This window comes from Apis laboriosa, unplaced genomic scaffold (assembly GCF_014066325.1).
Source record: "Apis laboriosa isolate Shangri-la unplaced genomic scaffold, ASM1406632v1 scaffold93_cov139, whole genome shotgun sequence".
NCBI lineage: Eukaryota > Metazoa > Arthropoda > Insecta > Hymenoptera > Apidae > Apis > Apis laboriosa.
In genome coordinates this window covers 333,054-359,223 of record NW_025224820.1, presented here as the reverse complement: position 1 = coordinate 359,223, position 26,170 = coordinate 333,054, and the positions used below count along the sequence as shown (strand labels likewise).

The following is a 26,170-nucleotide window of genomic DNA, read 5'->3' as shown; positions in this document are numbered from 1 at the left end:
TTATAAAAATAATATATTATTTTTATATCATTTCTTCTATATGTGTTAATAATTATAATATAATTTCTATCTCTCTTATATATATATATATATATATATATATATATGTACACACAAAATTAATATATATAAGTATAAGATATTAACATATTTACAAAACACTTTTGGAAGATCAATTCTAAAAGTCAGAATAAACACAAAAATTGGTATATAAAAATATCGATTGAGATTTAACTATTAAATAATAATCAATAAAAATTCATATTATATCATATTATATAAAGCGAAACGGAAATAGAATAAAATCACTCTGATACATTGCTATTGTTTTTGTCTCGCTTCATCTAATGCGAGCTTAAATTGTTTATAATTTAATAAATAAAATTCGTTATTTTTGTATATCAATTTTTGTATTTATATTTTGTTTTGTTTTTTCTAGAATCTACCTTCCAAAAATATCCTAAAATATATTAAAAATATATTAATTCTTTGTATAAATTCATTTATATTTGAAAATATAAATATATTTGGATGTTTAAAGGATTTTTAAAAATGTATGTAAGATATTTAAAAAAGATTTCAAAATTCAAATAGTATATCATATTGAATAAATAAAATAAAGATAAGTAAAAAAAAGATATAGAAATAAGTTTATTTTATATTAGCATTTACTAACATGATTAATTTATTAATTGCTGGCTTTTACATATCATGGCATAAAATATTTTTTTTAATGTTTATATAAACTGCTTTCTGAATGTTTTCATATTTTCATACATACTTAATAACAGAACAATTTTTTACTAATAAATGATTTAAGAAAATCGAATCCAACAATCTTATGAAATAATTCGATAAAAATTTGGAATTTTTCGAAAAAATTTACAAAGAAAAAATGCCAAGTATATATGGAAATAAAAGAAGGATATGTGAAATGAATGAATATCTTCTATAATTATCGACAAGTCAATCATAATATTAATATAATTGATAAGTCAATTCATACTAATACAAAACAAAAAATGATTATATCTTGCATCTGGAAATGATTGAATTTTCTATATTTATTCTATCAATTTATTCAATCTATCTATCTATTCAATCTGCATATTAAAATTTTTTTCTTAATATAATATGTTCTATGTACCATATATATATATATATATATATACCATATATGTTTTTTTTACATTTCAATATTTGATTTAATTATGAATATTGATCTGAAAATTAATTTCTATCAAAAATCATAGATTCGTGTAGAATTTGTTTTAACACTCTCGTTCCATCTTCGAGTTTGCAGTATCTATACGATGGGCATTGTTCTGTAAAAGCTTTCTGCAAGTATTTTTGTAAAAATATAGTATTACTTTCTTCTTCATTTGTTACATTCCAAATATTAATAAAGTATATTGTGTATGTACAAATATCATTCATTCCAGAAAAAGACCAGGCGCATATATATACCTGAAGCAAATGAAAATAAATTTTTTTTTCTCTTTAAATAAATTTTTTTTGTATTCTTTTGTAGATATAAAATAATATATAAATATATTTAAACAAATTTTAACATTATAATAAATATAATTTTAATATTAATAAATTATAATAAATAATAATTAATAAATTAAACATAAATATATTTAAACATATATTTAAATAAATATTTTTTCTTTATTTGATCATGTTATATTGTTACTTACATTGATCTTTAGAATTCGTGCGCAAGAATTCATCGTATCAAGAATCAAGGAACATATTCTGGCGATGTGAAGATCTCGTGATATTTCGCTTTCTTTATAATCATCGATATAGGTGTCAAAGTCGTCGATTAAAAGAATAGATGGTAAACAGGCAAAGGTATGCAACTCAATCATTCGTTCTACAAGAGATTCATAGTTTTTCAAATACCTACGATATTAATTTTCATGTATTTTGCATTCAAATAATTTATATAATAATTTTATAAAAAAACTACTTATTATTTTACATAATATAATTCTATTATAAGATAATCTAATTTATTCAATTAAAAATATTTTTTAACATTTTAAAAAAGTACCTAAACAGACATATAACAGACTCTATTTAAATTGAAATAATTAAATATTTATTAATTTATTTATTGATATATTATTTCATTATATATATTTAATTTTTCTTTTCCTATTATACAAATCTATAATTAGATATAATATTATATGAAAATAATATAAATCCATAATTTTTTATAGAAAAATTTGTTATTATTGTATAATATTTATAATATTTATAATTTAGGATTTATATAGGTATATAGATATTATATATAATATTTATATAAGTATTATAATATAAGTAATATAAATAATATAAGTATATAAGTATATAATTAAATATTTTTTCTCGTATCATTATAATTTTTAATTAGTTAAAATATTCTTACAGATAAGATTTTAATGTTTTTTAAAATTTTTTATTTTTAATTTATATAAGAAATTATTCTTCTTTATATATTAACTATATAATCGTTTTTATATCTGTTTCTATGCAATAATTTATTTTTTCTAATATAAATGATTATAATAAAAAAAATTGAAATATTTGATTGATTATAAACATTAATAAAAGTAGAATATTAAAAATCTTTAGAAATAATTTCAAATTTTATCATAGAAAATGGTTAAAAAATTTTAAAATAAACAAATGATGAAAAAGTCTTGTAAATTTATATAATATAATAAATAAAGGTATTTCTCTGATACAATAATAAACATAAAATAGTTCTATTTACTATTTCTATATAAATTTATTTAAAAACATTATATATAATAAATCTAACAAATAATTATTTTAAATTCAACATAATAATTTTAATTTCCATAATTTAAATAAAAAATAAATTAAAATTATATAATAATATTTTATTCGAATAAGTAATCTATCTTTTTATTCTAAATTTTAATCTATCTTCATTGAATTTAAAAAGTCAAAGTTTTTTTATATTCAAAAATCTCAAAAGAAACATGATCACAAATAAATTGTTATTTTGAAAAATGATTTTAACGTTTCGTAAACTATTTTATTTAATATTTACATTTCTATTGAGATATTGTAATATAGATGATAAACAATTAAATCAATTAAATATTATACAACTCATATTACATAGCTTACTAAATATGTGAAAATTTAATGAAATTATGTTCAAGAAATATCAATTCAATGCGATTTTCATTTTAACAATTTATTAATTAGAAATTAATATTATGTCACTTTAATGTTAATTAGAAATTAGATCAATCTCACAGTGAAAGAGGAATAGATCATTATCATTCTCAATGAATAAGAATAAAAAAAAAAAAAAAAAAAATTTGGATTATTTTCAAAATCAAAAGAATGTCAGAATTTGAGATATTTTGTTTTTAATGTTTGAGCATTGAATTCGAACTGAATTATTTAAGTTGCAATAATTTATATGACGATATAGACGATACTATACTATAATGCTTCAATCAATTTGTTCGTCAATTTTTAAACAATATATTAAATTACAGTAGATCAAAAGCAATTATATTTGTGTCTTATATAAAGTCTGTTATATTTGTAGTTTTTTTTTCCAAATGAAAATAGCACTAGACTTTTTTAAAAAACATATTTTATGAATACATTTATGTTAAATTTAAATTTAATATAAATTTTAATGAATTTCAATGAATTTTTACTTAGATTAAAAAAAAAATTTCAAATTATTATTCTTTTGATTTTAAGAATAATACACGTTTCAAAAACCATCGTTTGCCTTTCAACTTGTGTAATCTATTGATAGAAATTTTGTATAATCACTAAATATTATATACATAATTTTTTTCTTTGTATCTGATTTATTTCTACTCATCGAATTATCAAGAATTATTATGAGATGACTTCTTTTATTATGAGATTTATTTGATGTTTGATGAGTGTTAGAATGACATAATATTAATTTCTGATAAATTGTTGATTTAATTAATGAAAATTGCATCAAATTGATATTTCTTTTGGACATAATTTTAGTAAATTTGCATATATTTACAGTATATTTCGTATAATATATAATATTTAGTTAACTCATCAATTACTATCTATATTGTAATATTTCAATAAAAATATAAATAATATAAATAAATATAGAAAAATATAGATGAATAATTTAAAATAATTAACGAAATTTTAGAGTTATTTTTCAATAGAATAGTTCATTCATACGATCTAGTTGCTTTGGGATTTTTATTCCTCGCGACGAATATATAATGCAATAAAAAAAAAAACATTGATCTTGAAAATTTATATCAAGATTATTTTTATGGCAAGTATTTTTCATAAATCTCTACCGATCCAAAGATATAATCATGCTATAATAATCACGATACTTATTTTTTATATATTCTATACAATATACAAAATAAAACTTGCAACTTATATAAAAAAAAGGCCAATGGATAAACATAGTTAGAAAGAAAAATTTTCTTTTTTTATCAGAAGAATAAATCCTTAAAAATGAACAAATCTCAATTCTGAAAAATAAACTAAAGAAAAAAGAAGCAATTGATTTTTGATATCGTTCGATCGTTTATTTTATTCTTACTTGCCATGATGAATGCTATATAAAAATTGAAAATTCTACTGTTGTTTATTCAATTAAAAAAACAAATCTTTTCAAATTAATTTCTTTTATCTACAAAATAATGATAACAAATTTGTAATTATTCTAGTAGTTGAAATTTAAAAATCAATTATTAAAATCAATTATAAAAAAAATAATAATATAATAAAAATATTGTAATACAATATGAATTATTTTATACAGAGTATTAATATATTCAAGGACATTTCAAGGTCAAAAAGAATAAATTCTATATATCAAAACAAATACAAAGTTTGTATTTAAAAATATCAACTTATTTATTGAATTAAAAACAATTTAAATAAATAGAAATGAAGTAAGATGAAAATAATGTGAGACAGTTTTCTCTTTGTTATTATCTTTATTTTATTTTGTTTCATCTAATATAAACTTAAATTTAATAAATAAATTTTATGCACTGATATACAAAATATACAATAGTGTGCAAAAGTCCCAGTCAGGTGGTTTCTTTAAATTTTTTTCTTAAAAAAAAAGTCTAAGAAATTTTTATTAATATATTATATAAAAACATATTGTCTAAAAGGATATTATAAAAAAAATAACGCTATTTATTGTTCATACGTGTTTATTTGAAGAATATGTAAATTAATTATATATTCAAAAATTTTCAGTCAGTTCTTATTATAAGTCTGTAAATTACAAAGATCAATAAGTGTTTACATTCAAATATTATACTTTAATTAATAATTAGTCATTAAGTTGCAAATATGAATTTCTAAAGACACTTGTTGAAGTACGCAACATTATTAAAATTGTTTTTAAAAAAAAAGTCATCTCGTAAAATTACTTCAATATTATCAATTATAAAATGTATAGCAAATGATATATATAATAATAGATATTGCGTAAGACAGTGTAAAAGATTGCCCGCGCAATTGAGGATTCTAAAAGATCACTAAAAAAATTGATAAAATTATAAAATGAAAATCATTTATGAACACAAAGAAAATAGCTACTAATGTCGTAGCTGAATTACAAATAGAGAATATTGCTAATATTAATAAAAGTATAATAACAATAAGATTACACGATGCAAAATTATTTGACAGAATTAATGTTAAAAAACCATTAATTAGTAAAAAAAAATAAAATATTCCGATGTTAGCCAAAAAATATTATGACTGGACTGTAGAAAAATGAAAAATGGTACTTTTCTCAGATGAATCTAAATTCAATTTTTTTTGGAAGCAATAGAAAATATTATATCCAATTGGCATTGGATATAATAGAATATAATAGAATATAATAGAAATAATACTAGTATCAAACACCAATATTAAACATGATAAAGGAATTTATTATGGTTTGAAAAACTTTTTCTATTTAAGAATCCTCTTATAAAAATTGAGGATATCATAAATGATATCATATATAAAAAAATTTTAGAAACTCATGTCACCATATGATTTTCTAAGAAAAATTTTCTAAAAGAAAAATGGTACTTTCAAGACAATGATCCTATACATGCATTGAAAATATTAAAAGAAAAAGAAAATTGTAAAACGATGATTGTCCGAAATACAAGATTGGTCTTCTTAATTTATGGATTTAAATCCAATAGAACATCTTTGAAGAGAGAAAAAAAAAATCATAAAAATTTTAATAATACAAAATTTTTTTTAAATTTAATAAAAAAATGGAAAATATTACACGATTATATATACTCGATTAATTAAATCCATGCCTTATTGTTATACTGTTGTAATTGCCGCAAGATGTGACTACAAAATATTAGTTATAATACATAAATAATATATAAGTAAAGTTGTTGATACAATGAAAAACAAGCATTATTTATTTGCTTAAATATACTGCTCAAGAACTTTTATATATGCTAATGTATATATTCTTCAAATAAATATATATGAATAATAATAAATAGCGTTGATTTATTTTACAATATTCTTTTACGCAAAACTTAAATATTGATATTAATAAAAATTTCTTAAGACTTTTCTTGGAAGAAATTATCTGACCGAAAACTTTTGCATACTATTGTATATATAGATTCATATCAACCAATTTTTGTTTATTTTGATTTATAAAATCGATCATCCTAAAATTTCTCATGAATATATTAACACTATAAGATGAATCACCTAAAATTGTGTTTAAAAGTTTTAAAAAGTTATAAATATTTTTAAAATTTTTAATTAAAAAAATGTTCATATAAAATATGAATATAGTTCTAAAAATATAATTTTTTTTTTGTAAATAGACGTAGACGATATATGATTAATCGATTCAATTTGTCATTCCACAAAAACATAAAAATTTAAAAAAAGTACGAAAAATAATGAACAGTTTGTTTATTACATATAATAAATTTTATAGTATTATTTGAAATCAATTTAAAATATTTCGTAAAATAATGTTTTTTTAATATAAATAACTTAATCATTACTTTTTTTTCAATGATAAGTTGAATTAATTCGTTACAAAAATGTGATTTAATTGAAAGAAAAACAAATATAATATATATATCCTCTATATTCATTTATATATTATCATAAATATGTTCTTCAAATAACTTTTATTTGAACCTTTTTTTTTATATAACTAATTCGATTTGGTCTTAAATGACTCATTCTATATATTTACTCATTCTATATATCATTTCTATATATTTCAATTTCATGATTTTGAATCATGATCGTAATTTTGCATATACAATTAAAAAATATATTATTTGTCAAATAATTTTAAGAAAAGGATATAAGTAAAGATAATTTTAATACGATCAAATATATATATATAATAAAAATAATTTATATATAAAATATATTATATACAAACATTTTTTTAATTGTCTATAAAATGTTTATTTGTTTTATTAATTTCATATTTTTTTTGCAAATTGTAATGATAATCTAAAAAAAAAAAATTATTCAAGATTTATTCAAAGTATTGTACTGTAATAAATTGCATACTTCATTGTGATTCATTATACCAAGAATGAGTAACATTCTACAGAATGATCTATATACTCCCCGTTTTTTCTGAAAATATGATATGAATTTATAAACATATATATTTATGCATGTAAAATGTTGCATATAATTATATGTAAAATAAATAATATTCATTAATCAATTGTTTCCAGTATCAAATCAAGTACTTGAATTCAAAATCGTTTTATATATTATTATTGTATAATGCAATAATATTGCACTTGACAATAACTATTTACATTGATCAATTAATATACATAAAATAAATTTAATTTTAATTTTTACCTTAAAATAATTATTAACAGTCTTCAAAAAATAAAATAATATTGTAAATGATGATTATTTTTTCAAAAAAGCAAAAAAATTATAAATTCTCTATTGAAATTTAAAAATAAGCAAATTAATTTAAAAATAAGCGATTTAATTTAATTAAATAAAAATTAAATTAAATATAAATATTCTTTTTAGTAACAAATTCCAAGATCAATAAATGTAGAAGCGCCATAAGAAAAGTATTCCGCTTACATAAATCTCATGAGCTTGAAAGCCGCGGGTGCTGGATTACATCTATCATGACAAGTTGCCGGTAATCTCTCCAACGGTGTTGGTGTAATGTAAACGACGCGACGTCCTTCCTCGGCCCAGTAAATTGCTGTCTACAAAGAAAAATGAGATTTCGAAAATATAATATTTTTATCAAAATCAATGCTAGCCATTAATGTTGACCAATACAATAAATATATTCTTAAAATTCTTTAAAAATACATTCTTAATAAAATATTTATAACATTTAAAAAATTAAAAAACAAATTGCATGAAATATTATTATATCTTGATATTGATAATAATATATCGATATTAATATTTTTTTATAAATTATATAATATTTATAAATTATTTCTAAATTTTTAAATGATTATTATATTTAATAATTCATTATTTTTAATCTTTTTAAATTTTATGATTAATATAAAAAAAATTTAATTATTAAATTCTCTAAATATTCTGTATAAAGTTAATCAATATTTTATATTTAAAGAATAAAAAAATTTATTTCATATTTATGCAATGCTAATTCCATTATTTATTTCAAATTGTTGAATTTCATTTTAAATTTTAATTATTTTTTATAAAAAATTATAATGTTTATATTTTTTGCTTCACATTTTCATTTACCTCAAACATAAAAGATTTATTTAATTGCTGAGGTCCACAAAGTAATGTTGATTTCACATTTTTTGATGAAAACATATTTTTATGTCACTTCCAAATATATGTAGGTTATATATATAATTATCACAATAAGACATATAATTTTTTTTTTTTTTTTAATAATTATTTTAAGGTTTGTTTCAGACAAAAAAAAAAGTAGCTATTATATCAATATTGAAAACTTAAAAATATTTTTGTAAGTTATTTATAGTTTATATTTTTTCATATGTTTTTCATAAACACTATGCACGAAAAATTTAAACAAAATATTCGCCGCAAATTATCAACAATGTCATTTTTCTATTTTATTCTATTACAGTGACATCTCGCTTATGTGCTATGTACTAATAATCACACTTTTTTTTATTATATATAATATAGGTTATGTTAAAATGTACATTTAACATAAGACAGACAAGGTATGGAACAAGATCTTATCCGTGGTTATGCAAACATAAACAAAAAATTAAGAATATGAATTGTGTTAAAGATTGATTTTCATTATATATTAAATAAATATATAAATCTTGCAAAAAAGTATGGAAAAAATTAATATAATTTTAATTAAACTTTATACTTTATGACTTTTTTCATTAGAATATAAAATTTATTAACAAAAAAATGACTAGTGAAATTCAAATTACAAGCATCGTAAATGATATTTTAGTAAGTATTTATTTTTATATTATATTTTTATATTAATATTTTAATGTATTTTATTTTCGTTTATATTTTATTATTTATAATTATTATTTTACAATACTTAATTTTAATCTTATCTTTTAGAAATGATTGAAATTAAGATCAAAGCTTTTATATGTAGACTTACAAATGTAATTAATACATATAATTATTGAAATATTTATTTCTGAATGGTTAAGTTGGGTTTATATAATATAATATAGTTAGGTTTATATAATATTAAAAAATAATATTAAAAAATTTATAATTATAATCATGATTTATTAGAATTATGATGATGGATTAATAAAAATAACAATTATTATTTATTTGATTATTTTATTCTTCCAAAATATATCATTATCATATCTTAAAATAATAATAAATAAAATATTTTATTTTTAAAATTTGTAAAATTTTGTAAAATTATAATAAAATTATTAAAAATTATTATAGAAAGTGGAAGCTATAGAAGAAGCTTTTAGTTGTGTTTTGGTGCATCATCCAAATAATGAAAATGAAAAAATAACAGCATGGCAAACAGAATTATCATCTACTATGTCAAATTTGTCTAAAGAACAACAAGAAAATGCAGTAAGACAATTTTTAACCATGGCAGCAGCAATGACTAATCATAAAAGATTACAATTATTATTGTCATTACTTGAAAACTTAGTTACATCAAATATTCTAGCAGCAAGGTATATTTAAATTTGAAAATAAAATTCATTCATAAAATTTTATATATTAAATATATATTATTTTAGACTTGTATGTGAATGTATATTAAATTGTGATAAACTTCAATATCAATTAGAAGATTTTTGGATTGAATGTTTTGTTCTTATTCGACATATTATTGGAGGAGTTGATTATAAAGGTGTCAGAGAAATAATGAAGGTAAATATCAGCAAATTTTATATAAATTTGAAATTAATTACAACTTGTTATCTTAAAGGGATGCAAAGAAAAAGCACAAACAATTCCAGCAAGATTAGATGCATCTATTCAACCTCAATTAAAAGCTTTAGAGAATGTACTTGAATACATTTTTGATAGAAATGCTTGTTTATTACCAGGCTATTTTATTGTAACTGAAATTCAGAAGGCTTATCCTGATGGTAAAAATTGGCCACATTGGGTATGTTATTTAAAAAATAAAAATTATTTCACTATGTAATAAAATTTTACATAAATTTCTTATAGAAACTAGCAAAATTGCTTTCAAATTTTGTCGAAAGTTTTCGTAATACTGCACAAATGGTATCTATAGTTGGACATTCAAAAATGTTACCAGTAGTAGAACATACTGGATATGCAGATTTGATTAATCCTTGGGTACTTGATACTACAACATTAAAATTTTCATTAAAAGGAAATTTGCCTTATGATGAAGATTTACTTAAACCTCAAACAGGATTGCTTAGATATGTGTTAGAACAACCATATAGCAGAGATATGGTATGTTCAATGCTTGGCTTACAAAAACAGGTATATTTTGTATTATATTTATAAGAAGAATGATAATAATAATTTAAATAATAATTTTATATTGTTTCTACTTTAGCAAAAACAACGTTGTATAGCTTTAGAAGAACAATTAGTTGAACTTGTTATTCTTGCTATGGAACGTGCAGAAAATGAAATGTTACCAGCAGAAGGAACTGATGGAACTGTTGCAAATCATTATGTATGGTTGCATCTTTCATCACAACTCATATATTTTGTACTTTTTTCGTATGCCTGTTTTCCGAGTATTGTAATGGCAATACACGATAAATTAGCAGGAAGAGATCTAAGAAAGGGAAGAGATCACTTAATGTGGGTTTTGTTGCAATTCATTTCTGGAAGTATTCAAAGAAACCCTTTATCAAATTTTTTGCCAGTATTAAAACTATACGATCTTCTTTATCCAGAAAAAGAACCTTTACCAGTTCCGGATTATACTCAGGCATTATGCACTCATCAAATGGCTATTACATGTATATGGATACATCTATTAAAAAAAGCTCAATCCGAACATTCAAATATTCATAGACCAATACCACACACTTTGAAACTTCATCATGAATTTTTGCAACATTTAGTTATGCCTAATACATCTTTATGTATGGGTTCAGATTATCGCATTGCTTTGTTATGTAATGCATATTCTACAAATCAAGATTATTTTGGCAGGCCAATGGCTGCTTTAGTAGATACTATACTTGGTACTCAAAAAGGTCAACAACAACAACCAATGCAAACATTACAAAATAATGCAGCTCTTGCAAGTGGACCAACCACACCATTATCAATGTCAATATTGGATTCATTAACTGTTCATTCAAAAATGAGTCTAATACATAGTATTGTTACTCATGTTATAAAATCAGCACAATCTAAAAGCAATATGGCATTAGCACCAGCACTAGTTGAAACTTATAGTAGATTACTTGTATATACTGAAATTGAAAGTTTGGGCATCAAAGGTTTCATCAGTCAATTACTTCCAACAGTTTTCAAATCTCATGCATGGGGAACATTGTATACATTATTAGAAATGTTTAGTTACAGAATGCATCATATACAACCGCATTACAGAGTACAACTTTTATCTCACTTACATAGTCTTGCAGCTGTGCCACAGACAAATCAAACACAACTTCATTTATGTGTAGAAAGTACTGCTCTTCGTTTAATCACTGGATTAGGATCTGCTGAAGTGCAACCTCAATTATCTCGATTTTTATCAGAACCTAAAACTCTTGTATCAGCAGAATCTGAGGAATTAAACAGAGCTTTAGTATTAACACTAGCACGCTCTATGCATGTTACAGGAACAGGATCAGATAGTCATAGTGGTACATGGTGTAAAGAATTATTAAACACAATCATGTTAAATACTCCACATTCGTGGGCTAATCACACTCTTCAATGTTTCCCTCCAGTATTAAGTGAATTCTTCCAACAAAACAGTGTACCAAAAGAAAATAAGCAACAAATTAAGAAAGCAGTAGAGGAAGAATATCGAAATTGGGCTTCTATGAGTAATGAAAATGACATAATAGCACACTTTTCTGTCCCAGGTACACCACCTCTATTTTTGTGTCTTTTGTGGAAGATAATTTTTGAAACTGATCGAATTAGTCCAATTGCATATAAAATCTTAGAAAGAATTGGAGCTCGAGCTTTATCGGCTCATCTTCGAAAATTCTGTGATTATCTTGTGTTTGAATTTGCTAATAGCGTAGGTGGACAACACGTAAATAAATGTGTTGATACAGTTAACGACATGATATGGAAATATAACATTGTAACTATTGATAGATTAATTCTTTGTTTAGTGTTAAGAACTCATGAAGGTAGTGATGCTCAAGTATGTTTTTTTATAATCCAATTATTATTATTGAAAGCCATTGAATTTAGAAATAGAGCTCAAGAATTTGTAAAAGAAAATTCTCCAGAACATTGGAAACAATCAAACTGGCATGAAAAACATCTTGCGTTTCATAGAAAGTTTCCAGAAAAATTTGCTCCAGAAGGTATTATGGAACAAACTAGTGGAGGACCTAGTCAATATCAAAGTTTACCTGTTTATTTCGGAAATGTATGCTTACGATTTTTACCTGTTTTTGATATCGTTGTACATAGATATTTGGAAATTCCAGCTGTATCAAAAAGTTTAGAAACACTTCTAGAACATTTAGGATGTTTATATAAATTTCATGGTTTGTATATATTTCTTATTGAGTATGATAATAGAATACTTTTATGTTAATTTTATACTTAATAAATTTGACTTATTATATTTTGTTTTATTTTTTAGATCGACCTGTTACATATCTTTATAATACATTACATTATTATGAACGTAAATTAAGAGATAGGCCACCTTTAAAACGGCGTTTAGTATCAGCTGTTTTGGGTTCTTTGAGAGAAATTAGAGCACCAGGATGGGCACTTTCAGAAGCTTATCAAATGTATATGACTCGATCTTCTGATGACGTTGTTTCGTGGATGCCTGAATTGGATTATTATATTCGTTTAGTGCGAAGAATTGTAGAAAGTAAATAATTTTTATCAATCAGTATTTTTTAAATTATAATTTTTTAAAAATAATTAGTTTTTCAGCAATGTCAGGTACAGCACATTTTCCTGCTACCGACTGGAGATTTAATGAATTTCCCAATCCTGCTGCACATGCATTATATGTTACATGTGTTGAACTTATGGCTGTTCCTGTTGCCCCAAATATAGTTGCTAACTCATTATTAGATGTAGTTGCAAAAGGGTAAGATTAAAATTTTATTTTGTACTTAAGTTCTTTTTTAATTTTATATTTATACTATTAGGTATACAGTGATACCATCAGATGAAATTCATTTGTGGATAAATTGTGTTGGTTTACTATTGGCTGCTTTACCAGAATGTTATTGGTCAGCACTTCATGATCGATTAGTAGAAACTATTAGCAGTCCAGGATTAGCTAATTGGCAATATAATAATTTAACTCCATTTCAAATGTTTAATTTTAATAACACACATAATAGTTTATTGGAAAATAAATACAGTTATATGTTAGCTTTGGCACATTCTGTGTGGCATCATGCTGGTGTTGGACAAATAACTACTATGCCTCAGTAAGTCTAAATTAAAATATAGTAGATTCTCAAACTTTGAATGCAATTCATTCCAAAAATTGATTTAACATTTTAGTTATTCAAGTTCAATTTCTTTATATGAAATAATGTAAATTAAATTAATTTGTTTTACATATTTAAATTTACAAATATATAACATTTTAAATATCTATTTCAAAAGAACATATTGACAAAACAAGAATAATCGAATCTTTTTATTTATAATAATATAAATTATAATAATATTATTATAATATATATTATAATATATAAAAATTATTTACATATATATAAAAATATTTTATAATAATCAATTAAAGAATCATTTTTATCTATAATTCATCACTTGGGGATTGTAATTAATATTATTTAGCACAAAATAATTTTTCTTGCACAAATTATTATATATCTATCCAATATTATTTGTTTTTGTCTATTTTTTAAAAATTTTTCTAAAATATTTCATTATATTCTTGTTAAACAGATTTATTCGACTTCCGAATTTTTGTGCAAAATTCAAAACTAGATTTTTTTTAAATTTTTTATTTGAATTTTAAATTAGAGTTTCAAATTTAGAAGTTTCAAAATCTACTATATATGTATATGTATATGTATAGAATATTAATATATTCGACAGATTTGAAAGATTGATTCTTAATAAACATAATATAAATAATTGCTGTACAAAAATATCGATTGAAATTTATTTATTAAATTTATAAGCAATTTAAATTATAAAAAGAGTTAAAACCTATAAAAAGATATTATATAACATAAACATACAATGAGATATTAATATGAAATAGTTTTCTCTCTCTCTCTCTTTCTATATATATATATATATTTCTATCTATTTCTATTTTGCTTCTATATCTATATAATGCGAATTTTAATTGCTTATAACTTAATAAATAAGTCTCAATTTTTATATATTAATTTTTATGTTTATTTTTGTTTTAGAAATCTCCATAGATGTCTCACGAATATATATATAATGAATATAATGTAAACTGTGTATATATATATATATATATATACATACATAATACATATATAAAATATTATATATATTTATATTATATTTATATTATATTTTATTTATATGTATTTTTTTTATTATAAAATACTATATATATATTTTAATTAATTATAATATAATGTATTTTATTTAGATTTATCAAAGAAAAACTTCAACCAGTTGTAAATAGTGAAGAGCAATTAATATATGCTTGCCATTTAATTGGACCTACTTTAGCAAGATTTAATGCCGAAAGGCCGCACTGTGTTGTAGAATTAACAGTTTGTTTATATGAAATGCTTGAACAAGTTGATCGACTTCAAAATCATTTACAGTATATGGATCCAGTTTGTGATTTATTGTATCCTTTTATAAATTTTTTTCAAATTTTCAAATAATTGTTCAGTAATATAATATATTTATATTTTTCTTAATTTTTGCTATACAGATATCATATAAAATACATGTTTGTTGGTGATATGACAAAAAATGAAGTGGAATGTGTTATACGAAGATTAAGACCAGCATTACAAATGAGATTACGATTTATTGCTCATATAAATATAGATGAAATTCAATCTTCCTAATATTAATAATATAGAGCTATCTATATAAATAATGTGTTTTAAGTATGTGAAATATTAATTATGAAAATCATTATTTAAATTTTATATTTGAAAATGTATTTTTTACATATCAAGACTAAATATGTTATATATTATTTAAAGAAAAACTTGATCTTCAATTCATAAGATAAAATAATAATAAAATTGGGCATGTAAGCCCAAAATAAAATATTTTAATGAAGTATGAAAGAAATTTAAGTTGCTTTGTCTAAAGAGTACATTTATAATGTTTATCACAATATATTTTTCACAGCACATCTGACAAGGCAATGATATTTTAAACAAATTTATTAGTATATATTGTCATAATAGAAGGCATGAGTTATGAAGCTCAAAGTTTGATTATTTATAAAATAATAATTTCTATTTACAAATTAATACTATCAGATATATTTTAAGATTAATCATAATAAATTTCATTAAATGATTATTTTAATATTTCAAACTTGTAATTATATCCAAGACTTAAATTATTATGTATCAATATATGCACATAAGTACATATAAAGATTTAAAGTTTATCAAAATCAACATTTCCTGTTTTCAAATCTTTGACTAATTGAGCAAACTTTTCATGTGAACATTCATTTTCTTGTATAAATGGTTGTGCTTTCATTTCTTGCATCCATTTCATCTAAAATACATTCATAATTAAAAATAAATAAATTCAATTTGTATTTTAATCAATAAAATTATTTTTTATAAATATAAACTTACTAAATGAGAAAAACTTCCATCATTAAAATGAGTGGGTTCTTCATAAATTAGAGATAAAGACTTCCGTCGTTCAACCCATGGCCACATCAATATATCTAACATACCAGGTTGTGTTCCTAATAATATATTAAAAACAAACTCAAATATTTTTTTAATTTTGCATTATTTGTAATTAAAAATTAATATAAAACCTCCAAAATAAACTGTTCCACGAGTTTTTAATTCTTCTTCAAATTCTATTAGTAGAGATGAAATTTCAGCAATAATTTCATTGATTGATCTGCTATCATTACCATGAATACAGTTTGAAAAAATACTAATAAGCTGAAAATCACAAAAGAATGTTATTCTTATATTCAGAATAAGAAATGAAAAAAATAAATATTATAAATATTAAATAGTTCTTTAAAATCATCTATATTAAAAAATTAATATAAATATCTCCATTAATTGTTTTTTACCTTGGAATAATGATCTAAAAGTTCTATATCACGAACTTTTGTTTCATTATGATATAAAGAAGGCTCACCATATTTTTCATCTAAATAATTTGCTATTATTACTGAATCAACAATTACTTTACCATTAACATCAACAAGTGCTGGTACTTTACCCTCTGGATGAATCTAAAAAAAATTATTAGATATAATATATATTATATAAATTTAATAATATAATTTTTAAATATAATTATATTTAAAAATTGTATAATTATATAAGAAGATACATAATTAATACATACTTCTAAATACCATTTTGGTTTGTTTTTGATATTAATATTAACATTATCATGGGGAATTTTTTTATAAGAAAGTATTAATCGAATTCGATGTGTAAAAGGACAATATTTCATACCATATAAACGAACTTGTCCTTTTACTTCTGGTGGTTTTTGAGAATCTATAAGTTATATTAAATATAATTATCTTTTAAATAAAATAATTTTTCTTCTATATTTTCTTCTTATAATAAAAATCATTGTATTTGCAAAAAATTTTAAACTTATAATTACTTACATAAATATGTATTAATAAAATAATTCCTATTTTTATTGAAAAAATATGTGTTCAATAAATAATAATAATAATATAAGATTAATTTTTAATTTTGATATAAATTTATAATAATTAATTTATGAAAAAATTATTTAGAATAACGAAATACAATAATTCATTCTATTGAAAACCTTATTTGTTTCAATAAAGAAAAAATAAAATAAAATTTCTAATAATATGTTATAGAATATATATGTAAATTATGTTATAATTAATGAACTTACCAGGTCCAAGATGTAAATTACTCATAATAGTTAGTATTTCTTTAGTAGACTTACGTCTAACAAGAAAATAGACAATATATTTCGAAATGTTTGAAATGATAATTGTATTTTAATTAATCAGTAAAATATCAATATATGATTATTTGTAACGTATTATGTAGTATATATGTTTTTGTAAATGATGCGTAATTGAAATTCTAAAAAATTAATAGAAGCCGTAATTTCTCAATTTTCACATTTTCAAAACTGAGCCATATCATAATATCAAAATTTATATTACCAGTAACAATTTCATAGACGGATATTTTCTTTCTAATGTATTTCTTTTTCAAAGAAACTAGGTCAAATCTGCGCATGATCAAATGTTGATTGATCGAATTGAACTTAGAAATAGCGTTATTTTATAATATTTAAATATTTTATTTTTTAAATAATAAAAGAAATTATAAAAACATTATATATAATTAAGATAATAAATCGTTCAACAAAATATTGTTTTAAAAATATTTATATCTTAGTCAAACTTGAAAATAACAGTTTTTTCAAAACTTTGTTGCAAATGTTTATCATCAAAAAAATTAAATTTGAAATAAGATCTGTTATATTCTATTATATTTAATAATAGACAACAAAAATATACCAAATTTTATTCATATAAATAATTATAAATTAAAGGCAGAAATCAAATAGAATCTGCATAGAGAAACATTCTGATATCAGATAAATTATATAGCATAATCTAATGATACAACAAATTTTATTCTAGTAGCGACTTAAATTTTAAATGAAGCGACTTATTTTAATGTTGTTAATCTTTTCTGAAATATATGATTAATGATAGATAAATAGAATAAATAGAAACAAAAATTAAATATCAATACAAATATTTTATTCATTTTACTCATTTGATGCAATACAATAATATTTTTATATTATGAAATCAAATTTATTATAAATATACAGGCTGTTAATATATGTATTTAGCGATTTGATTTCTTAATCTTCAAATACTAAAGTTAATATATAAAAATATCGGTAAATAAATAATTTAAATTTAGATAAAATAACTTTATCTAACGCAAACTTCAATTATTTATTATCAATTTTTAATAATTTTTAAGCTTTGTGCTCATGAGCAACATTTATCCTTGTGATATCATTATGATAATATATCTTTTTTCGTTTTTTTAATTGAAAAAACAAGAAAAAATGTATAATGATATCGCGCAATAAAAAATGGCTCATGTGCATCGTGCTTTAACTGACATTTTTGTACTATTTTTTATTTATTTTGATCTAAAAATCCTAAATATTATTATCTTATATATTATTTATAATTTGCTAATCTTTTGCTTTCTTTACATGATGAAATGAAAAGATTTTTTTTTGATATCTAAAAAAAAAAATTCGTTACTAATTTTGATGATTTTTGAATAGATTTTAAATTGTATATAAATCGATATTTTGAACAACATTTTCTAATATTTACAATTACTGCTTAGTTTTCGAAAAATTTACAAAAAAAAATTATTACACATAGAATTTCGTCTATATGTATGTGTTTGTACAACTTAAATAAGTTACGTCACATGCGACTGGTATACTTATTAACTATTTATATACATCGCAATTGACTCGTACTTAAAATATATAATGGAAAAATTATATCATTATTATATTATTACTTAGATTTATATCAAACTCTTATGAATAGATATTAACAACAGATAATTTTGAAATACCTACATTTGATATTGATTGAGGTTAAAATATTTCAAGCTCATCATAATTCATGAAATATAAAACGTAATTTTATTTAATAATAATATTTTTTTTGTATAATGATAATATTATAATGATAATAAATGATAAAAAGTATATATTATTTCTCTTAATTAATTTCTTATTCTATTTCTTTTAAATGAAATTATTTAAAAGAAACTAATGAAATAGTCAAAATTGAGAAAAATTGCTAATCTATATAATTATCAAAAATAAAAACAAAATATTTGATTTAAAATATTTATTTCTTTTAATAATTTCTTTCTTAGAAAAATAAAATATTGAATTTTCCCAAGATTATGATAGAAAAACTTTTTATTAAAATTAAATAAAAAAAATATATTTTTATTAAATTGTAAACAGTAAAATTATTTAGCGTAGTTCTATTATAAAATCTATTTGCTATTAATATATCAATTTCTTGTCTTATATGATAAAAATATTTTTTTTTTTGCATCATAATAAAAAGAAAAAGATTAGAAAAAAAATTGTTTTTTTCAAGAAAATTGAGAAAACTCTTATTGTAAGTTGATTATTAGAAAATTAAAAAAAATTTATGATCATATACAACCTGATTTCTGAAACATAAAAAAATTCTTTTTAAAAATATAGTTAAAAAGAAATTTTTAAAAATATAAAAAGAATATAAAATTTATAACAATTTAAAATTTAAACAAAATTTAAAAAAAATGTCTGAAAGTTTTAGACATTTTTTTTTTATATAAGAATTTCGATAATTATGAAGGAAATAAAAAAATAAAAATTTTATATTAAGAATATATAAGAATATATAAAAATAAAAATATTATATAAGAATATAATATAATTATATTATATTAAGAAATGTAAATATAAGCGATCAAAATGAAAAAAGCTTTTAATAATTGTAATTGAAAGTTTTAATATAGTTTCATTATCATAATAATTTAGGCCCAAGTTAGACAATTAACATATGAAAAATTAAGAACTTTGAATAAAATTAAAAATTATCGATTTTTCTTTGTGCTTGATTAATATCAATCAATATTAGTGATTGATAAAAGCTAATTAATTATCTATTTTTATTTGTTTGATAAATAAATTTTCTATGAAGAATTATTGACATTGTATTATTACATACTATTATATAAAAAATTGATATTCAAAACTTTTATAATAATTTTAATGAATAAAAGAATTATGAATTTACGAAATGATAATTGATGCAATGATAGGTGAAAAAAAGGATTAAAAGATATGAACGTTTGGAATTTTATAACTTACAAGTAGATTCATTTTTATTGAGCACACATGTATACGGAGTAGACTTTAATAATATTTATATTTATTAATATTATTAGAAAAAAAAATATTATAAACGATTTAATATTAAAAATTTATTGTATATTTGAATCAAATATAAAAATTTAATTGAAAAATGTATCAAAGATAAGTATTTTTTATAATGAAATATATAAAATCTAAATATTACACTATTGATGGACAATTCATTAATATTATGACTGTTTATTATAAAAATAACAACAGATGTATAGTTCTTTTTTAAATAACTTTTCACAGCTATAATCTTTAACATACAATAATTATATAATTAAAAAAAATTAAAAATGATATCAATGAATATTTTGAAATGTTATTTTCTGTATTAATATGAAAAGGATTTTTTTTAAACATTTTATTATTATACTTTATGATATATATATACACATATGTAATGAAAAAAATAATCGATATCAGATATAAAAAAAAATCGATTTTTAATTTTAACTATTTTTTTATTCCTGCTTCCTTTCAAAAATTTGAAAAAAAATATTAATAAAATATTAATAAAATAAAAATAATAAAGATATTGTAAATGTAAAAATAATAATATAAATATAAATGTAATTATATAAATGTAATTATATAATTAATATAAATGTAATTAATTAATTAAATTATTGTCATTTTTAACTTTTGAATTTTTTAATATTTCATTTTGTAAGTAAAATTTTAAAAAATTATTTAAAAAATTCACAGAAATGTATAACATAATATATGCATAACATAAAATACTTCGTATTTATTCAAATTTGTATATATTAGTAATTGCATATGTTATTAATTGAATAAAAAAAATAAAAACAAAAAAGAAAAAAATTTAAAAAGATAATAAAGGAAATAAATTCAAGAAAACTAGATTATTAAGACTGAAAGAAAAAAATAAGAAAACTATCTGCGTACTTCATTTAGAAAACAATGAACATATTTGAATATATATAGTAATGAATATATTTCATATATTTGATTTTATATATAGGAATATATTTGATACTATATTTAATTTTATATATAACAATGAATATATTTGATATATTTGATTTTATATGTAAGCAACGAAGCTTGTATTCTGAATATTTCGATGACTGAAATAAATTATATTAAAATCATTCTGTTTTACATTAAGAACTTTTTGATTCTTTTGATAAAATTATATATTTTAAGATAATTTAACTTAAAATAAAATAAAATTTAACTTAAAATAAAATTTAACATTTTAAGATAACTTATAATAATTATTTTGTTTCTTTATTTTAATTTCTAATATTATTAACTTGAATAAAGCAAAATAGAAAAAATAAATAAAATTTAATTTAAAATTTATCATTTTAAGGTAACTTATGATAATTTTAATTATTTTGTTTCTTTATTTTAATTTCTAATATTATTAACTTAAATATAGCAAAATAGAAAGAATAAATAAAAAAAATATTATATTTTTTTATTTATTTAACAAAAAGTTTAAACATCACTTTTTTCTATTAAATGTATTTTATAGATTTTTGTATTTGTAATTAAAATTTTGTATAAATACTTAAACATTTATAATTTATTAATCATGAATCAGAATTTGTTATTGAGTTTTATTAATTTTTTTATTTAGATACTTTAAAATTTGCGAGTCATGCTTATTAAATATTTTTACAATCATTTTTACAATATACGTATTTAGTTTTTTCAGCTGCGTGAATTATTAAACATTATAACAAATTATAATATATATTATAATAAATTACAATATTATAATAAATATTATAAAAACTATTAAATACGTTTCAATTGTTAAATCAATTGAGTAATTCTATATATATATAAATTTAATTTAAAATTAAAAATTTTTTTTTCTTTATATATATATATATATATATATAAATTTATATATAAATTTTTTATGGCAAAGCATACAGTAATATACTACTTAGTGATATATGTTTTAATTAATGTTTTAATTAATATATGTTTTAATTATCGTGTGTTTCGCATTCGTTTTTTTTTTCCTTTATGAATTCTACAATACAATCCTTCGATCGCAAGAAACAAATTAAATATCACGCGATCTGTGGTATAATAATCGAAACTATAATGACAACAATATTACTTCTATATTTATTGCTATATTCATTTATTTTTGCAATGTTTTAGTAATTTGAAAAATATTTTTAATTGCTCAAAAATAAATGAAATATAACAAAGCATACAAAGATAATCGATACAAAGATAATCGATACAAGATAAATATAGGTGCTGCAAATCGGAATAGAAGAGAAAATTTAGAGACAAAAATCAAATGTTATAATTTATATATTTTATTTTATTTATTCATTTAAAAACTTTGAATTAAGTATTTCACAAAAAGAATATTGCATGATAACTTATGCGTCATTAAAAAGTTTTAATTTTTTAAGTATTATCGGTTTTTTATTTTTTGCCATTATATATATTAAAAGTAATTTAAAAAGCTTTTATCAAATAAAAGCCTGATAAATCCATGAAAACATCATGCATCAATTTGATTATTATATAATCAAATTGATACTATTGATACTATATAAGTTAATTAAATCCAAATCTGGATAATACTTTATTTTTTTGAAAGTGATTAGAATTCGATCGGTGTGCCGATTTTTTTGTTATATGTATGTCGCAATAAATTTAATTTATGAAATGCAAAAATAAAATGTAAAACAAATCAATTGAAATTATAATGAATAAAGTTATAGATAAGTGTAAAATATCACAATGCAATATTTGTTTCTTAAATGTGGTAGAAATTTTCTGATTGAAATAATACATTTATACCTAATTTTTTTTGCTATTAGACATATATGTATTTGTCATTTTATAAATAAACAATAATTAATAAAAAATAAAAAATTTATTTTTTAATATTTTTTAAATTATTAATTAAATAAAAATATAAAATCTAATGAAAAATTTTTGAGATAAAAAAAAATATAATATGATTATAAAATACGATTATAAATATATTGTACAAAATAATAATATTTTAATAGTATTATTTTATAAATTTTAATTAATTTTAATAAACCTGTTTCTAATATATTTTAATAATTTAAAAATTTATTTTAATTTATAATGTATATAATTTTTTTATTTTATTTACTTTTTATAATTAATTATTTATTATAATTTGTTATAATTTATAATTTGTTTTTTATACATATTACATTTATATTAAAATTTACTTATTACTTTGTTCATATTTTTATTTATTTGTTTTTTCTTTGTTAGTTTGCTAGTTTTTCTGTTACAGATTTTAAAAAAAATATTAGAAAGTTAGAATTCTTAAATTGTATATTAAACTTTCAAAATAATTGAACGCGAACATATTTTGTATTACTATGTTTCATGTATTTCGTGTATTATATATTTTATAAAATTAAGTTAAAACGAAATTATTTGTTGATATATATATTCTCTATATCCAAAGTAATGTAGAGAGCGATAAAAAAGTGAATTTTAAAAGCTTTGTTTGAAAAAATTTAATATCAATATCATAAAAATTTCACAAAAAAATCCTAATTAATGATTTTGAGATTAATAACGCATCATTAATATCAATAATAATAAAAATTATTGTAATTATCTCAATAATTGTATAATATCAAGAAGAATAATGAACTCTATTAAATATATTTAAAAATTAAAAATAAAAATGGAAAATATTAAATAATATATAATTCTGAAAATATCAATAAATATCAATAAACATCAAACTGAAATTTGATATAGTGCAAATACATATCTAATATATATCTAATAATATATTGTATATAATAATTTATATTTGGGAGTTAAAAAACAATAAAATTGTAAATAATTTTAAATAAATAATTTTATTTTTCAATAATTTTGAAATTATTTTTTTTAAAAACTTGTAATCATCTTAATAATTAAAAAATATAAATATAAATGAAATTCAATAAAGTAATATATAATATATAATTGCATACATCTTGAAAACTAATGCCAATCGACATTTATATAATATAAAAAAAAATTTATTATTTACTTTAACAGATATTACATCGATGGCTTTAATTTTGATATATATTATTAAGGTTATTATTCTAAACAATTATTTTTTTATATACATATGTATATAATAGGCGGATGCAAATTTTTTTTAATTTTTGAGATATTTGTAAAAATATGTTTACCATTATGTATATTCAATGCTAAATATTTTTTAAAATCTTTTCTTAAATTAAATATAATCTTTTCTTAAAATGAATATTTATAATATTTATGTATTATGAATATATGTTCATGTATATTTATAATTAGGTATATATGTATTATATATCATAATATATGTTATGAAATAATAATATAAATTATAATAAAATATAATAATAATAAATTTCAATCGTAAAAAAGTGGAATTGTATCTCTCTCTGTGCCTCCATTCTATAAAGAATCTAGTGTAAATTTGAAATAATTAAAAGTCACTTGAATAATTAGAACTTTAATTTGTTTGGATTTTTATGAAATATAGGATTCCATTCTCTTTCACACTTTTACATCATATATTCAAAATACATGCATATATAAACAATAACAACGACAACGACAACGATAACAACAATAACAACAATAATAATATACAAATAATATTATGTATTAAATGTATAAAATTATATATGAAAATATATAAATATTATATATTGTGTAAGGAATTATGTATATCAATTTTTTTTTAATATTTTATTCATTTATATTTTCATTTATGAGATTATTATTTTATCATTATTTAAAATTATCATTATTTAAAAAAAATTTCAATCGTAAAAAACAAAATCGATTCATTCATTTATATTTTTATTTATTAATTATTGTTATTATAAAAAATCAAAATAGATTAATCTTTGTTTTATATATTGTTTTATATTATATCAATTATTATTTTTAGATTATTATTAGTTTAAATATTTTTGGCTTTGAAAAATGTCATTAATCTATATATTTCGTAATATAAATTTAAATTCATATTTATGATTAAGCTGCTAAGGAAAAAAATTGAATTAAATAAGATTTAAATTGTTAGAAATGTTCATGATATTTATTTTTTATATAATTTTATTAAAATTAACATCTTCTATTTTATTTGTTTCATTTAGTTTTAAATATCATACTTTGAAATTGAAAATTTCGAGTTGTCACGAAGAAAAATAGCGAAAATAATAAAAACTCACAGTGTGAAAAAAAAATCGAAGTAAAATAAAACATTACAAAGAATTGATTTCAAATTTAATATTAATTAATTTTTAGTTTA

At 19.5% G+C, this 26,170-nt stretch overlaps 3 protein-coding genes across 4 annotated transcripts; 1 reads left to right on the top strand and 2 right to left on the bottom strand.

Annotated features, from left to right (window-relative positions):
* Nucleotides 1-1,144: 1,144 nt before the first annotated feature.
* Nucleotides 1,145-8,953, bottom strand: LOC122719682. Its single transcript, XM_043945702.1, has 4 exons — nucleotides 8,794-8,953; nucleotides 8,143-8,273; nucleotides 1,704-1,911; nucleotides 1,145-1,467 (listed from the first exon to the last, which is right to left on the bottom strand). The coding sequence occupies exons 1-4, from the start codon at nucleotides 8,866-8,868 to the stop codon at nucleotides 1,231-1,233; spliced, it is 651 nt and encodes a 216-aa protein (XP_043801637.1). The 5' UTR covers nucleotides 8,869-8,953; the 3' UTR covers nucleotides 1,145-1,230.
* A 479-nt stretch (nucleotides 8,954-9,432) lies between these two features.
* On the top strand, nucleotides 9,433-15,821 carry LOC122719688 (mediator of RNA polymerase II transcription subunit 23). Of its 2 annotated transcripts, XM_043945720.1 has the most exons (11): nucleotides 9,433-9,495; nucleotides 9,967-10,211; nucleotides 10,278-10,410; nucleotides 10,469-10,651; nucleotides 10,717-11,001; nucleotides 11,078-13,220; nucleotides 13,319-13,558; nucleotides 13,624-13,783; nucleotides 13,845-14,132; nucleotides 15,305-15,511; nucleotides 15,599-15,821. In XM_043945720.1, the coding sequence occupies exons 1-11, from the start codon at nucleotides 9,451-9,453 to the stop codon at nucleotides 15,735-15,737; spliced, it is 4,068 nt and encodes a 1,355-aa protein (XP_043801655.1). In that variant the 5' UTR covers nucleotides 9,433-9,450; the 3' UTR covers nucleotides 15,738-15,821. The 2 variants fall into 2 exon arrangements, with proteins under 2 accessions (XP_043801655.1, XP_043801656.1); XM_043945721.1 differs by lacking the exons at nucleotides 15,305-15,511; nucleotides 15,599-15,821 and having other exon boundaries at nucleotides 9,438-9,495; nucleotides 13,616-13,783; nucleotides 13,845-13,986.
* A 30-nt stretch (nucleotides 15,822-15,851) lies between these two features.
* Nucleotides 15,852-18,040, bottom strand: LOC122719687 (pyrimidodiazepine synthase-like). The gene is made up of 6 exons (XM_043945719.1): nucleotides 17,773-18,040; nucleotides 17,236-17,393; nucleotides 16,955-17,119; nucleotides 16,685-16,817; nucleotides 16,494-16,609; nucleotides 15,852-16,410 (listed from the first exon to the last, which is right to left on the bottom strand). Exons 1-6 carry the CDS (start codon nucleotides 17,795-17,797, stop codon nucleotides 16,288-16,290), a joined length of 720 nt encoding a protein of 239 aa, XP_043801654.1. The 5' UTR covers nucleotides 17,798-18,040; the 3' UTR covers nucleotides 15,852-16,287.
* Between the last annotated feature and the right edge of the window lie 8,130 nt (nucleotides 18,041-26,170).

Excerpts from the sequence above, each read along its gene's own strand:
- LOC122719687 (XM_043945719.1), bottom strand. The coding sequence starts at position 17,797 with ATGAGTAATTTACATCTTGGACCTG. Across the intron at positions 16,818-16,954 it reads TTTTAGATCATTATTCCAAG|CTTATTAGTATTTTTTCAAA; the intron begins GTAAAAAACAAT and ends TGTGATTTTCAG. Across the intron at positions 16,411-16,493 it reads ATGGAAGTTTTTCTCATTTA|ATGAAATGGATGCAAGAAAT; the intron begins GTAAGTTTATAT and ends AATGTATTTTAG.
- LOC122719688 (XM_043945720.1), top strand. The coding sequence starts at position 9,451 with ATGACTAGTGAAATTCAAATTACAAGCATCGTAAATGATATTTTA. Across the intron at positions 10,212-10,277 it reads TCAAATATTCTAGCAGCAAG|ACTTGTATGTGAATGTATAT; the intron begins GTATATTTAAAT and ends ATATTATTTTAG. Across the intron at positions 10,652-10,716 it reads GTAAAAATTGGCCACATTGG|AAACTAGCAAAATTGCTTTC; the intron begins GTATGTTATTTA and ends AATTTCTTATAG.
- LOC122719682 (XM_043945702.1), bottom strand. The coding sequence starts at position 8,868 with ATGTTTTCATCAAAAAATGTGAAATCAACATTACTTTGTGGACCTCAG. Across the intron at positions 1,912-8,142 it reads TTCAAGCTCATGAGATTTAT|GTATTTGAAAAACTATGAAT; the intron begins GTAAGCGGAATA and ends TTAATATCGTAG. Across the intron at positions 1,468-1,703 it reads CACGAATTCTAAAGATCAAT|GTATATATATGCGCCTGGTC; the intron begins GTAAGTAACAAT and ends CATTTGCTTCAG.